Source organism: Spea bombifrons, chromosome 13 (genome assembly GCF_027358695.1).
Source record: "Spea bombifrons isolate aSpeBom1 chromosome 13, aSpeBom1.2.pri, whole genome shotgun sequence".
Classification (NCBI taxonomy): Eukaryota; Metazoa; Chordata; class Amphibia; order Anura; family Pelobatidae; genus Spea; species Spea bombifrons.
In genome coordinates, this window is record NC_071099.1 from 4284995 (window position 1) to 4300035 (window position 15041).

The 15041-nt window shown below is 40.6% G+C and overlaps 1 protein-coding gene across 1 annotated transcript in view; it reads right to left on the reverse strand.

The window, feature by feature from the left end:
• MYO15B (myosin XVB) overlaps nucleotides 1-15041 on the reverse strand; it is a 29725-nt gene that overhangs the window by 5747 nt on the left and 8937 nt on the right. The window contains exons 14-35 of the mRNA XM_053453782.1: nucleotides 14390-14514; nucleotides 11975-12262; nucleotides 11622-11706; nucleotides 11396-11563; nucleotides 11019-11235; nucleotides 10464-10548; nucleotides 10203-10338; nucleotides 9919-10028; nucleotides 8061-8120; nucleotides 7541-7616; nucleotides 6845-6963; nucleotides 6525-6643; nucleotides 5655-5796; nucleotides 5461-5572; nucleotides 3021-3172; nucleotides 2788-2930; nucleotides 2634-2697; nucleotides 2459-2531; nucleotides 2274-2347; nucleotides 2127-2203; nucleotides 1679-1797; nucleotides 1347-1441 (exon numbers count right to left, since the gene is read on the reverse strand). Coding sequence (XP_053309757.1) covers nucleotides 1347-1441; nucleotides 1679-1797; nucleotides 2127-2203; nucleotides 2274-2347; nucleotides 2459-2531; nucleotides 2634-2697; nucleotides 2788-2930; nucleotides 3021-3172; nucleotides 5461-5572; nucleotides 5655-5796; nucleotides 6525-6643; nucleotides 6845-6963; nucleotides 7541-7616; nucleotides 8061-8120; nucleotides 9919-10028; nucleotides 10203-10338; nucleotides 10464-10548; nucleotides 11019-11235; nucleotides 11396-11563; nucleotides 11622-11706; nucleotides 11975-12262; nucleotides 14390-14514 — 2639 coding nt within the window. The remainder of the gene's footprint in view (nucleotides 1-1346; nucleotides 1442-1678; nucleotides 1798-2126; nucleotides 2204-2273; nucleotides 2348-2458; nucleotides 2532-2633; nucleotides 2698-2787; nucleotides 2931-3020; nucleotides 3173-5460; nucleotides 5573-5654; nucleotides 5797-6524; nucleotides 6644-6844; nucleotides 6964-7540; nucleotides 7617-8060; nucleotides 8121-9918; nucleotides 10029-10202; nucleotides 10339-10463; nucleotides 10549-11018; nucleotides 11236-11395; nucleotides 11564-11621; nucleotides 11707-11974; nucleotides 12263-14389; nucleotides 14515-15041) is intronic.

Here is a 15041-nt window from a genome sequence, read left to right on the forward strand (position 1 = left end):
CAGCTAGTAACCAAGGTGGCCAGTGGGCTCGTGTAACACAAGTACCATGAGCCCTCAGTAATAGTGCAGCAGCCCTCACAGCGTGTGCATGATGCATAAACGTAGGGTTCAGCACATGGGGTTGAGGAGGGCAGTGGGGGAATGTGTATATTCATATGTATAAGTGTATAGTGTTAACGTGTGTGTGTGTATGTATGTGCGCATGTTATGGTGCTAGTACGAGTGTTGGTGTCAACGTGTGGTGCTAGGGGTGAGCCTAGCGTTATGGCACCTGGGAGAGAGGGAGAGAGTGATAATAGTCACTCAACCCCTTCATTTGGGACAAAGGTTATTTTAACATTTTTGCAGTGTTGCTGTGGTTTTCTTCTCTCATTTAGTGCACACACTATATTATTTTGTTTTCAGGACAAGCAGGGCTTTCTTTAGATACCATTATTTTTTATCATATCTTCTAATTTACTATAAAAAATATAAAATATAATCTCCATATAAAATATACTATTAAAAATATAAAATATAATCTCCATGTGAAAGATGTGCAAAAACTAATGAAAAAAGTTTTTCATATTTGTCCTGAGTTTAGAAATACTCAATGTTTTTATGTTTTGTTTGCTTTTTTTGCATGTTATAGGGTAATAAGTACAAGTAGCGTTTAGCTATTTCAAAACTACTTTTTTTTCCCCAGAAATGGTCTTTCTGCCTCCGTCTCCTACTTGGGGGATCGTCAAAGATAGCCACTTCAATTTACCCCATCAAACCATTTATGTTTGAAAACTATACACCCTAGGGTGTTTCAGATGCTAGTATTTTAACTCTTTCCATGCACTAATCCTACCACCAGCCTATGTCAAACTTTATTGCATCGTGAGCCCGTACATGTAGGGCTTTGTCGCGAAGGGGTAATTATTAATTCAATACGCAAACTGTTGTCCAGACTATTATAAGATATAGCCGCCCATGCCTGCATTCATTTGCAAGCCATCCGCTAAAATTGGTTGATAATATGTGGACATTTCTTATTTCACGCTAAGAATTAGTGATAGACGTGCAAATGGGCCAAAAATTATTTGGACAAATTTTTCGGTTGGTTTTTGGCCCATTCGTTCGCGGGCAACGATTTTCTTTCCCTGCCCATTTGGTCTCTTAGCTGCTACTACCATGGTTATATCATTTTTCCTATTAATGGGTGGCTAACATCCCCCCCACACACAGGAAACGCCTCTCCTGAGCCAACAAAGGTAGGCAATGGGGAAAAGGTAAGAAGGTATTGGGCTGCAGATGCCCATGCACAGTATAAAGATTTAAAATTCTGACCAAAATATGACCTGCCCCAGAATCACAGTTACCAGTAGTGCCTCCAGCTCTCTGCGCGGTGGGAGATGTCGGCGTCCATTATACCGCACTGTTCGACGGAGGTGTTCCTGACAATTCCGTGACATTTCTGTGGAGAAAGAAGCAGGAGTGTAGACATGGTTGGCCCCACCATACAGACATTTTAATGTCAAGCAGACAGTGCCTGTCACTCAGAGAACTGTACATTAAGTACAAATTAAGTATCCAAGTTTAACAAAAAAAACCCCAACATTGTACATTAATAGTATATTGTGCTTATGTTCTATTGTGTTAACTGAAAATGTTTTTCATTGTTGCTTCATAATTGAGTTTAAGAGTTGAGTACCTTGGTAGGTGCCTTCAATGTCTTGCAGGTATTTGGTAACATATGGTAGTAATGTGTTAGATGGGGGGTAGAATCCAGTAAGCAGACTTAGAACAATCCATCCGCGTTTGCAGCTTTCACTGTGGGGCATTGTAATGCAAAAATAATAAGTCATTCTTCCGCTATAAAGGGGACGCGTTAAGTGATGATTTCATCACAATGTAAAAATCTAGGCAATTTCTATAAGGCATTTCATTAGAGCCAGGCACTGGCTACTAATTTTGCGTAAAGCACTCTCTGATTATTTGGCTCTGGTCCTTGGCTTGAATTATTGGTTATAGTTCCACATCCCTGCATATAAGTCCCACAATCAAACCTCACATAGACCTCATTATGCGGTGAGCTATCATGTTTAGGAAGTTTAAATATGAATATTTTCACATAACACAATGTATTCAGAAGTACTCACTGCTTGGGATTTTCTGTTATTTGTTTCAGCACTTGACAGTAAACCTCATCTCTTAGGGTTTCCTTCTCTCTGCAAAGCTGGATAGTGGAAAAGAATAGTTATTGTTTATTCTCAACACTCTTCTCCTTTTATTCTGCGATCTCTTACCTGCAGTATCTCATATAGACATTCAATGTCATCCTGCTCTCTGTAATGTTGATCTCCCATAAATCTCATCAGAGCTAGGACAGAGAAAAACATATGCATATGCCTTCTGAACAAAATAACACAAAGAAACACACACACATGCAAGAAAACACACATTCACACAGCAAATACGTCATGGTACATACTCATGAAATTAGCTGTTGCTTGTTCATTTAGCTCTTTATCTGTGTAATAGATCAGAGACTCCTGGATGGGAACCTAAATGAAGAATTGGGATATAAGTGTGCAGGAAAGGGCGGAATACAGCAAGTGCTTAAGAATAAATAAAGATCTGCCAGCATTGTATTGGTTTGTTCTCACCTTTATGTGTTGTACCATTTCAACAGGCTTCCTTCCTTCAGCAGCCATTCCCTTCCAGCCAAGCCTGGTAGTGATAGTAATATGCAAGTTATATATTGTTAAAATAAATCTCATGCACATATATTACATAAAAAATCATAAAAAATGTGCTTACATAGTTTGCAGTTCCCGGAAATATTTCAGTGCAAATTCCACCATTGTGTAATTGGTAGTATCCATTGGTGGTGGGGTAGGAGCGTAAATGGGAGGAGGAGATAGGCTTTCTCTGGAAATGGACCTCTCACTAGTCTGGCCACTCTGTCATGAAATATATATTGTTTATTCTCTGACTCTGCGAAGTGCACACTAATACTGTCTCTCTATCCACATTGGTAGATGCCCACTAACCTCCTTGCTTATGGTCCTTTTCAAGATCGGTGGTTCCTTCTTGCTTTCAACCTTCCTCTCAAGCACTGTGTAATAATCGGGGGTGGCTGCTGGTTGCCCCAAATGAGAGGGGAAAAGACCAGAACGTCCACCAATGGACCCAAACTGCCATCCTGTGGAAGACAAATTAGGGAATATAAACCCCCAGAAAGATAAGCATTTCCAGCTTCTGTTTCCATTATCTGACCTAAACACCGGTCAAAACCCCCTGAAATAACACTCATTGTAAATGTGGTTTAAGATCAAAATACATTGATTGGTGTTCTATTGTTAAGCAGCACTTTCATATTCACCTCTCAATTATCAATGTATGGATCTTTTAAAAAGTTATATGGCTCCTATCTACCACAGAAACATCCTATTAATAGATTTACTAATTTTAGAGATTTAATGGTATATATTTATATATATAGATATATATCCCCCCCCAGTATATACCGGTAACCACATTTGTTTTCCTGCCACTCAGGGACACACTATGGAGCAGATGAGATTACAGACACAGGTGTGTGTGTGTGTATATATATATATATATATATATATATATATATATATATATAATGTCAAAAAATAGAGTATTGCAGAGTATGCGGTGATACCTTTTTTATTGGACTAACATAATATTTAAAAGAAAAGCTTTCGAGAGTTATCCTCCCTTCATCAGGTCTGAAGCGATACTAATCAACATGATAGAGGTTACAACTTAAAACAAGTGATGGTATAAGAGAAAGGATGGGATGGGGTGGGAGACCTATAAATAATAGGTCTGGAGGTGAGAAATGCAGAGAGGTAGAGAGATAACCAAGGGACAGTTATTTACGACACCCCACTCAACCCCCCACCCCATCCTTCTCTTATACCATCACTTGTTTTAAGTTGTAACCTCTATCATGTTGATTAGTATTGCTTCAGACCTGATGAAGGGAGGATAACTCTCGAAAGCTTGTCTTTTTAATATTATGTTAGTCCAATAAAAAAGGTATCACCGCATACTCTGCAATACTCTATTTTTTGACATCGTGTCTACTGGACTAATATGGCTTCACCCATTTACACATATATATATATATATATATATATATATATATATATATATATATATATATATATTTATTTCTACACTGATTCACATATGCACACTGTCACATACACATAAATACATTTTATAAATTGTGTGTATATATATCACATTGATTCACATATACTACTATATATTAATTATTAAGAAGCCTTGGAAACCATGATGATTTCAGATTTAATAATATACATGCAATTACAACATGAGTAGATATAGAATGTCAGAGAATTAACTCCTCTATTACTAGACATTACACACACAGTCACACAAACAAACACAGTGACAAATAGACAAACACAGTCACATACACAGAGTCAAACACACATACCTGGTGCTGGCTGCAGCTTACACTGAGTTGGTGTGAAGGAGGGACTTAGCCTATCAGGAGAGGCTTCTGAACGCTCAGGTAATCAGGAGAGTTGAGAAGTCTCTCCTGATTGGCTGAGACCTCCTTCATTCAGACTCTTCGTTCGGGACCCGGGACTTTAAGTCCCATTGCGGGACTGTCCCGGGAAATCCGGGACATGTGGTCACCCTTGATCAGTCCATAATTTGCAGCACTCCCAGCCAAAGTCTGCTTACATGTGGCTGAATTCCACACATGGCTCTATCCAGCAGGCAGCTGCATGTAGGTCATTTATCAGTCTCAGGCCTTAAAGTACCATTGCCAATTTTCATTATGTGGGAAACAAAAATAAATAGAAACACAATTGTGTAATTTTGTCAAAAATATAAAGCAGTGTAAGGAAAGGTGAAATAGTGCACCCTTTCCATTTATTTTTGTTTCCCACATGTTCTGTGCCTATCATCTGCCAGTGCCTGCCTTCCCAGGCCTAGTGCCCACTGTTGGTGCTCCTTTTTCACTGTCCTTACTCTGGGCTATCACTTATTTTAATTTGTGTATTATTGGGGAAATTCACTCCTGCTCCTGCTCCATGTGCCTATCATCTTCCAGTGCCTAATTGCCCAGGCTCAGTGCGTAGGGTTGCTGCTACTCCTGTCTCACCTTTCTTACAATGGGGAATCAATTCTTATTTTTTTCTAATATGGGGGATCAGTCTTGTGGCTGGATGAGTCTGTCTAACATTGCCTGGCCTGTCCCGTGCCCTGTGCCTCAATGCCCTTCCTTACTTTGAGAAATCGAAAAAGACATACATAACTCTCCGATGACATTCAGTCCTCCGATAAATCTTATTTATGGTCTCTTTCTAGATTTTTATATATATTTATATATGTTCCAGTCCAATTACCTTTAGCAAAAGATACACAACATACAAAGACACATCTAAAATCATCTTATATGATACTTATTGCTGTACGTACCTGGCTGCAGTCCATCCATTGGTAGTACTTTGATAATGTCGCCTTTTTTGAACTGGAGGAGACTTTTGTCATCGGTAATGTAGCTGCGTAGAGCAACTACATGATTTGAGTCCTAATATAAAAAACAGAAATTAGCTACTTAACTTTTAATAAATATATACAATGTGCTTTTCAATCCCCCATCCCCTTACTACCTTAACCAATTCTTGCATGAAAACATCCACCAACGACTTTAATGACTTTGCTTTGTCACAATATAACAGCAGATCCTCATTCCGAAGACAGAATTTAATAGAGAAGGAGTCAGCCATCTCCAAGGAAAGGACATCTGCAAAACTGCAGGTACAGTCATATAGGTGGTCACATGACACAATATTTTAAACAGTAAATGTCATCAGTGTGGTTATCCTGTTATAGACTATAATTTTATACATATACCTGCTGATTAACCATACAATGACTGATTGGGTAACAAAAGTGAATATAATATATATATATATATATACACACACATATATATATATATATATATATATATATATATATATATATATATATATATATATATATATATATATATATATATATATATATATATATTTAAGTATTGCTACTTGTACTTGGGGTATGGAATAGCATTACCTTAAAATCTTATATGGGCTGAAAAGTCCAGCAAGTTAAAATCTTGTTGAGCAAACTCAACTCAAGGTATTGTACCATGCAACATCTATGAATCTAGTGAAGGCGTATCATGATAAGCACGGGAGTAATTGTCCACTGACCTATTTTGATTCAAAGAATTTGGTCTATTAGAAGCAATAAAGTTACAATGGCTGGGAGGCTGTCTGGGAAATGCCGGACTGGTTGGATCCTTTCTATGCGCCTTAGGTTTGCTTTCTGTGCAGATCATTTTAAGTTTATTAAGGAACACAGTTTTTACCAAATGACCTGGGCTCATTGACGTGGCTTTCTTTTTGGTCTGAAACACACCAGTTTGTCTCTGGCATTTTATGTGCACCTATTCCTAAGTGTCTAATTCTTTACTGTCACACTTTCCATCTTACCTGTAGCTGCACAAAGTCTTTAAGTGTCTCTTCTGGATACCTGTGGCACTGACTTCCTTCACAAGACGGATCCCTCTATGAGAGACTCCTAGCATCAGCAATTCACTGTCCTCCTCTAGCTACAAACACACCAGAAATCACTTAAAATGAACATAAAACATAAACTGGGACATTATCAAGGCAAGAATGCAGGCACATTGAAAACATTTAACCAAGGGCCACATAGTATTTGCTTATATAATATACAGGTTATTTGAGAGTATTGTACTGTCAAACACACCACTAGCACAACATCATCACAAACATTTCTCCTCACTTACGCTAACATGAAAAAGACGTGAGAAGTAATTCTCCCAGTTGTCCCGTGCAGCTATAACAATGCGTTTCTTGATGGATTCCTCGGGGATGGATTGAGCATCACTCCCCACGTGAAACTCACCTGGAGTAAATAAAGTCAATAAGTAGCAATGTATATTACCTATATAAATGACTCATTTAGTATATATCCCATTAACTAACCAATAATTTCTCAACCAATGGCTTAGCCATCCTTTATACACTCTACCTTATCTAATGGGGGGGGCTTGCCCTGCAAGAACTGACCTTGAAAATATATAGTTTATGTGCAGAAGTCACCAGTTAAACATATCTGTGGGTTCCACAATGCCTGTTATCAGGATATAGTTACAGGTTGCTAATATCTGGGAACATGTCCTGAATGGGTTAATAGCTTTAGGAATGTCAGGTCTGAAGACTAGAGCTTTGGTCACTGGACATTTATAGGACCCCAGAATAAAAATGATTTTCGGGGTCTCATTAATACAAGCAACACAATATGGACAATTTGTTTTTAAGAACTATTGTTACAGTGATTTAGCAATAAGGAATATGTCAGTTTGTATAAATGTATTCTCTTCAAAGGGACTATCCGGTCCACGAACAGCTCTTTAATGTGCTTATATTGTAATGCCATCCCCGCCAGTGATGTTTTCTGACGTAGCTGAGAATCCACTCACCCAGAAGGTCCCTCATCTTCTTTCTTTCTTCCCGTGTAAGTCTGAATCCAGAGTCTGAGAATGTATCCCGAACGATCTGGAGTGATATAGCAACACAATTTCTTAATGGAAACCATAACATCAGTATTTAGCCAATAAACATTCTGTTTTAAAGCTTCCTAAAATATTTTACATGTCAAAGGAGCACACAACACAACAAACTGTGCCCAATGCAGTATTTCTTTGAAATGCCCTCTGTGTGGTGCTTCGTTTGCTGGAGCTGCCATCCTGACATATGTATCCAACATTTGTGGAAATGGCAAAGGTGAACCCAGCGGCAGCCTTGAAGTTATGTGCAAAACCATTGACTGTATGCCCGCATACACAGACGTGCAAATACGCAAAGACAAACTGGGCGAGTAGAATTAAAGTTATGATGACAGCTTTCATCACTATGCTTGATAACACAAATACTCATTGTCATACAGGACTTAATGTTAGGTACATTCTGTTTTCTGCTTTTTACCCTGTGACCACTCACCTGCTCGCACAGGAGATTCAGGCAGTGTGGGTGCGTGAACTTCTCTTTTGGATAGAAAAGCTGTAAAAAGTTAAATAAAATGTAACTGAAAATAGTTAACGTGCACGAAGACAAGTTCTGGGCTAAAATGAATGGATTAAAAGCTAAAATTGTGGTGAGATGTTCTTTAGAGCTGAAACAACGAATCGATAAAATCGATAATAATCGATAACGGAAATCATCGATAACGATTTCCGTTATCGATTAATCGAGTGATCAATTCGTTGTTGGAGCACTCGGCTCCTTTTACTTACCTCCGCGAGCGTTCCCCGCTTCTGCTACATGCTCTGCCGTCTCCGCCTTCTAGCTACGTGACGGATGTGACGCGTTCCGGAGGTAAGTATTCTGCACAGATCGCACAGAGCGAATCGCTCTGTGCGAATGGAGCCACTCGCACAGAGCGGTTCGCTCTGGGCGAGTGGCTCCATTCGCACAGAGCGATTCGCTCTGTGCGAGTGGCTCCATTCGCACAGAGCGCTTCGCTCTGTGCGAGTGGCTCCATTCGCACAGAGCGGTTCGCTCTGTGCGAGTGGCTCCATTCGCACAGAGCGGTTCGCTCTGTGCGAGTGGCTCCATTCGCACAGAGCGGTTCGCTCTGTGCGAGTGGCTCCATTCGCACAGAGCGGTTCGCTCTGTGCGAGTGGCTCCATTCGCACAGAGCGGTTCGCTCTGTGCGAGTGGCTCCATTCGCACAGAGCGGTTCGCTCTGTGCGAGTGGCTCCATTCGCACAGAGCGGTTCGCTCTGTGCGAGTGGCTCCATTCGCACAGAGCGGTTCGCTCTGTGCGAGTGGCTCCATTCGCACAGAGCGGTTCGCTCTGTGCGAGTGGCTCCATTCGCACAGAGCGGTTCGCTCTGTGCGAGTGGCTCCATTCGCACAGAGCGGTTCGCTCTGTGCGAGTGGCTCCATTCGCACAGAGCGGTTCGCTCTGTGCGAGTGGCTCCATTCGCACAGAGCGGTTCGTGAGTGTGGGTGCAGGGCAGAGTGGGGGTGGGGGTGCAGGGCAGAGTGGGGGTGGGGGTGCAGGGCAGGAGACTGGGTGCAGGGCAGAGTGGGGGTGGGGATGCAGGGTGTGAGTGTGGGTGCAGAGCAGAGTGGGAGACTGGGTGCAGGGCAGAGTGGGGGTGGGGATGCAGGGCAGGGTGTGAGTGTGGGTGCAGGGCAGAGTGGGTGCAGGGCAGAGTGTGAGTGTGGGGGCAGGGCAGAATGTGGGGGCAGGGCTGGGTGCAGGGCAGAGTTAGAGACTGGGTGCAGGGGCACAGTGCAAAGTGCTGGGTGCAAAGTGCCAGTGCTGGGTGCAAAGTGCCAGGGCTGGGTGCAAAGTGCTGGTGCAAAGTGCTGAATGCTGGGTGCAAAGTGCTGGATGCAAAGTGCCAGGGCTGGGGCAAAGTGCTGGGTGCAAAGTGCTGGGTGCAAAGTGCCAGGGCTGGGTGCAAAGTGCTGGGTGCAAAGTGCAAAGTGCTGGGGCAAAGTTTCTTGAACAGTAATAGTCCACCTCTTTTCAGAATGTTTGGGGTTATTTTGTTTCATAAATATTGTGTTTGGGTTCTTGTACTTTGAAAATATTGTTTTTTATTACATCATAACAAAATAAGAATGTTAATGTAAATTTTAAGTTGTTTTTTAACATCCAGTTCATTAAATTCTTTTAAATAAACGAAAAATTTGCATATTGTTTTTTTTATCCGATTAATCGATTAATCGAAAAAATAATCGGCCGATTAATCGATTATTAAAATAATCGTTAGTTGCAGCCCTAATGTTCTTGTATTATACAGAATTAAATTCAGGACTTGTTCAGAAGACTTCCAGAAGTTACCTCTTTGCGCATGTATAATCTCCAGGAGACATCGCTGTATGAGAAGAAAACGCTAGCTGTGTGCTTGGAGAGGATGGATCTTACTGAATTGTCACCATCGAGAGTACGCCCTGAAAAGCAAGAAGTAAAAAAAAAATAAAGATTTTAAAGAAAACTGGAGATGAATCTGATAGTATAGACTTCAGTCCATCAAGTTTAACCTTTCACACAAAGTTGATCCAAAAGAAGGCAAAAAACCCTACTTGGGGGATTACCAAAACCCTACTTGGTTTGATATTCCTCACCTGCCTCTCTGGGAGCCTGTATTTCTGGCGGAGGAGGAATGAAGCTTGGTGGAAAGACATCAAAAAGGGATTTCTGCTTCTCCCGAATAGAACTGGATTTCTCACTTGGTTTTTCTTTGGGTGGTTTAGGAGGGTCCTTGAAGGCAAAAAAAATGTTTGAAAAGTGTAGCAGCTGAGACATATAAAACTTGTCACACTTCATGAAGTGACATACTAAAGCCCTAAAACCGTTTCCCAAAATGTAATATGTAGTTGTCTCACCGGTGGACGGTTTACAGCCATTTGAAGTCTTTCTAGAGCCTCTTGTTTTGGGTCATTTGTCTTCAGAAAGCTTTTTGCTGGTCTCCTGTAAAAAGACAATGTCAGCTTGATGCCTTTGACATTCTAGGTAATCAATGATACATGCACAGTGTTAGGGTGCTGCTATTGGGTCCAGCATGGTCTCCTCTCTTATCCTAGTCCATTGAATGTAAAGAGAGTGCACAAGTTGCATTTTCACATGTAGAGTGGTCACTGGTTTCCATTTAAACCTACCGCTCTCCTCCACCTATATTCCTGTTATGGTTCTGGAAATTAGTGCCCACTGGTAATGTTTGAAGCAGGGACCATAAGTAATTTGAGTTAGAAATATGTGGTGCTGCTCCTCTACTCATTGGTTAAATATGACATAGGGACCCCACAACTGCCACTTATATTATAGTTTGTGGTCCCATAGCCAAAACATTCCAGCCTCAGACATGTTTTTTCGATATATGTCTATGTTACCATTTTCTCTGCTTTAGCTTGTTCTTATTAGCTGACCTGTGGATCACCCACCTGACTGGCTGAAAAGGCTTGAGCTCTGGTTGTGGGCGGTTTTGATACATCATAATAATTTCACGTATTTCCCGACTGGGCTGGGGTTTTGGAGTATTTTTTACAACACTTTTAACTAGGTCTTTATCTTCAGGCTTTGCCTTTTTAGAAGCAGCAGCAGCAGGAGGAGGAGGAGGAGGAGGAGGTTTCACTGGAATTGCCTTTGGAACGGGGATATCTGCAAAACAGAAAGGTGCAAATTTGACGGTTGATTTGATCCTTTCATTTGGTGACTGCTCGGTGACCTTAGTATCGAAATATGCTAAGCTGCTAGATATGCCACCGCTGCATTCATTTGGCATCACAAAATGCAGCACGTATGAAATAGCAGCACCTACTCTCAGCTGGCTGGGGCTCTGGTTGTGCTGGTTCAGGAAACTCTTCATCACTGTTACTCTCAGAGCCGGTACCAGGAAGCAGGATTTTGGAAGGAGGCTTCAATGATTTTATTTTAATATCTTGAGAAGCTGTTTTAAAAAAATTTAAACGTTTATAATGGTTAAGCACTTTATGCAGCAACATAACCCTATTTTTTTTTACCCAAAGTACACCGAAGATACTCGCCAATTTGTTGGAAGAACCGGCGCTTCTGTTGGAATGTTCGTCTCTGCTCGGAGTAATCAGATTCATCATCAGTGTCAAAGACACTCTGTAGAAAGGGACAAACATAGTCAAAAAATGAGGCCACTAGAAAAGGTGAAGATTCGTGTATCCTTTTCAATTCTTACTCTGCCCCTTGCTGCAATATAATTAGGCCCATAACAAACCTCATCCCTCCCTGTGCTCCTTAGCCACTACCTATGAAAGGTTTTTCTTTTTATCCACCCCAGTTACTCCCTAACCCCTAACATTTTCTTAAATAATCTTCAACCCTGTTTCTCAATAATTACAGCCACCAATTGGTCTGCCATGTTTACCTCTTTAGATTTCTGTGGCTGCTGAATCTCTGGCTTAGGCTGTGGAGGGGTAGGTGCTGGAGCGGGGTGTGTCGCAGGAGGAGAAACGTCAGGAACTGGATCAGGGGGCACAGCTGGTTTTGGAGCAGCTTTAGGAGATGGTTTTGGAGCAGCTTTGGGTGATGGTTTTGGAGCAGGTTTGGAAGCAGGAAGCACGGGAGGGTCTCTGATCCGCTGGGGGGGATCCTGAAGATGCTGTGACTGCTGTTGCTGAGATAGCATTGTGGCCTGAAGAGTCATTTGCTGTGCCTGGAATAAAGCGTTTTGTTTTTAATTTACATTGATTTTATTGGTGGAGGGGGTGTTTTGTAGCTGGTCTCCGTTATATTAATTGTTGCCCCCTTACAATCCATCATGAATGCTGCTGCCTATTCCTTAATTAACACCCCCTCCCCGGTAATCTCTTCTCTGGTCATCTGTAAAATTCTGTATCTCAACTACAAAGATCTTCATAGCAGTTCCTCTATCTATATCTCTTCCAATATCTCCATGTACACACCTATCCAGTCCTTTCCCTCTTCTGATGATCTTCGTTTGTCTCCTGCTCTAATCACGACTTCTCATGCACATACTCAAGACTTCTTTAGGGATGCCACCATCCTTTGGAATGCCCCGACTTACCCCACTCTCCATAGTCTCCAGTCTTTAAAACCCCCTTTTTACAGGGAAGATTGTCAACTGATATGCTAACTTCCATCCCCCTACCCTAGCTTCACTTTTGCTGTTTGGTGTCTCTACCATACCATCTTATTCTTTGGTCAGTCTGAACATATGCAACATTATTTATTTAAACTTAATTTCTTGGCAGACTAATCAACTCATTTGACTTCTACTATAACCTATATGAAGATGATAGTCACATATACCTGTCTTCCCCTGATCTCTCTCCTTACCCTTGTCTGTTTTATGTCAGAAGGCTACTTGAAATCTCTCCAAACTAAACTCGGAATCTTCCCTTCTTCAGTCACCACACCAGGACCTGAATTATTAATCTCCTTTAATAACACAACTATCTTCCCTGGTGCCTTGGGCTCACCATGCTCCATCTGTCCATTCATCACCAAAGAATCTACCTGCTTTTGTCGACTCGCATACACTCACATCTCCTGCATGCAACAACTTTCAAGCTCACTGTTCACTCTCGCTAGTGAACAGACTCCTCCTTGTTGGATTTAATATGGGGATTTTAAAGCTTATAATGGCAAAACACAGCATATTTTTTTCTCAAAAAATCTACTCTGCTGAATGTAAAAACTGTCACATGCCCCAACCTTTAATTTTTGTCATCATGTTAATGTTTGCCTCGTTTGTAATTTTGCACTGGGGATATACAGTTTGTCTTATGAAGGAAAGAATAAAATGACAGATCTATTTGTTTAGCATACCAGAAATTGTAATTAATTGCCCTGATTTAATTACCTATCTACACATTGATCAAATCCACAAGTGTAGAAACTAAACAACAACATGCTACAATTAAAGCTCATGGAAGCATCTGCTGGAATAAAATTAAGTCTGTAGACAAAATGCACATATTAAATTGATATATTGTAGAAATGTGTACAAAAGTCTTAACTTATTTAAAACACGATTTTAAGTAGATGGAATCCAGGCTAACCCAGCCCAACATAAACTACTACATATAAAACCAAACTATTTCTGCATATTGTCTTTCTTTAGTTATAATTGATCAATTACTTTGATTTGAATTAGCTGCCAGGAGTTTTCTTTGGTCTGCTTAGACATGTGTTGACTCTAAGTAGCAAGAAAGACATCCCTAGTTTCCAACTACGTCAATGCAAATTGCTGCCTGGCGGTATGTATGATGCATACAAAACAGACAATTCAATGTATTAATCATGGCAAATACAATAAGATCTGCACCCTGATTACCGACTCATATTGTGTCTTAGAGTATATGCATCCTACATGTAGCGCCATATTTTGACTACTGCAACACTCTTCTGGTTGGCATTCCACGGTCTCGACTCTCTCCTCAGAGTCTGTTCTAAATGCTTATCTTTCTTGCCCGCTGCTCCTCTGAATTTTGGATGGATCATCGAGGTTTTGTCTAAATGGAACAGCATCTTGAAATACAGTGAGGCATTTTAAACATAGATGGGTTGGGTATAAAGCTATCCTGAACAGTAGCCAACACCAAGAAGGAAAGGTTTCTACAGCAGGAGAAAAAAATTGGGATGACGGTTTGTATCTGCGGCAAAATTCTATGTTCCTGCACTAGACACGGGGATAAGCTATTTATCATTTTAATGTTGAAATTAATTGTCAATTTACAAACTCAAAGACCACAGCCTTTCAGGGTTTGTATTGGATATACATGCAGAAAACAGACGTATCTGTTGTTGAACTCCTTACCAACAGAAGAGCCTGCTGATTAATGAATGCTTGTTGTTGTGCTGCTAGCTGTGTGGGATCTATAGCAGGCACCGGTATAGTCTGTGGCATAACTTGGGGCATCATTGCTTGCGTGGGAATCATTGCTTGCGTGGGCATCATAGCTGTGTGAATTGAAACAAATACATTCGAATTAGTGAAGTTACATTTCTTTGTAACAGAATGTGATCCATTATGGTGATAATATTTTGAAACATTAGTGACCTCATTACACTGATCAAGCCCCCAACTTTTAACTTTGTCTATAACAGATGGAAATACATTTTTATGCAGTGTATCTTTTTTTAAAGATTATGCCTATGGTATAGAGTTGTACCCTGTTATCCATAGAAAGAGAGAAAGCAAATTTGGCAAAGACAATACCTTTTTGGCTGATGTATAACTGATGTATAATGGATTGCAAGCTTTCAAGATGATCTAGGTCTCTCCTTCAGGCATATTATATCAGGTATAGATAGATTAGCTAATAGATAATAGAGTGAAAGCCCCGAGAGCAGAGTCATCTACTTAATGTTATTGTGTAATATCACTTGTAATAAATGTAATGTAAGGGATTTTTTTTATTTCTAACTTGTTGGTTTAGATATTGATTTTGTAGATCAAATAAACCCTC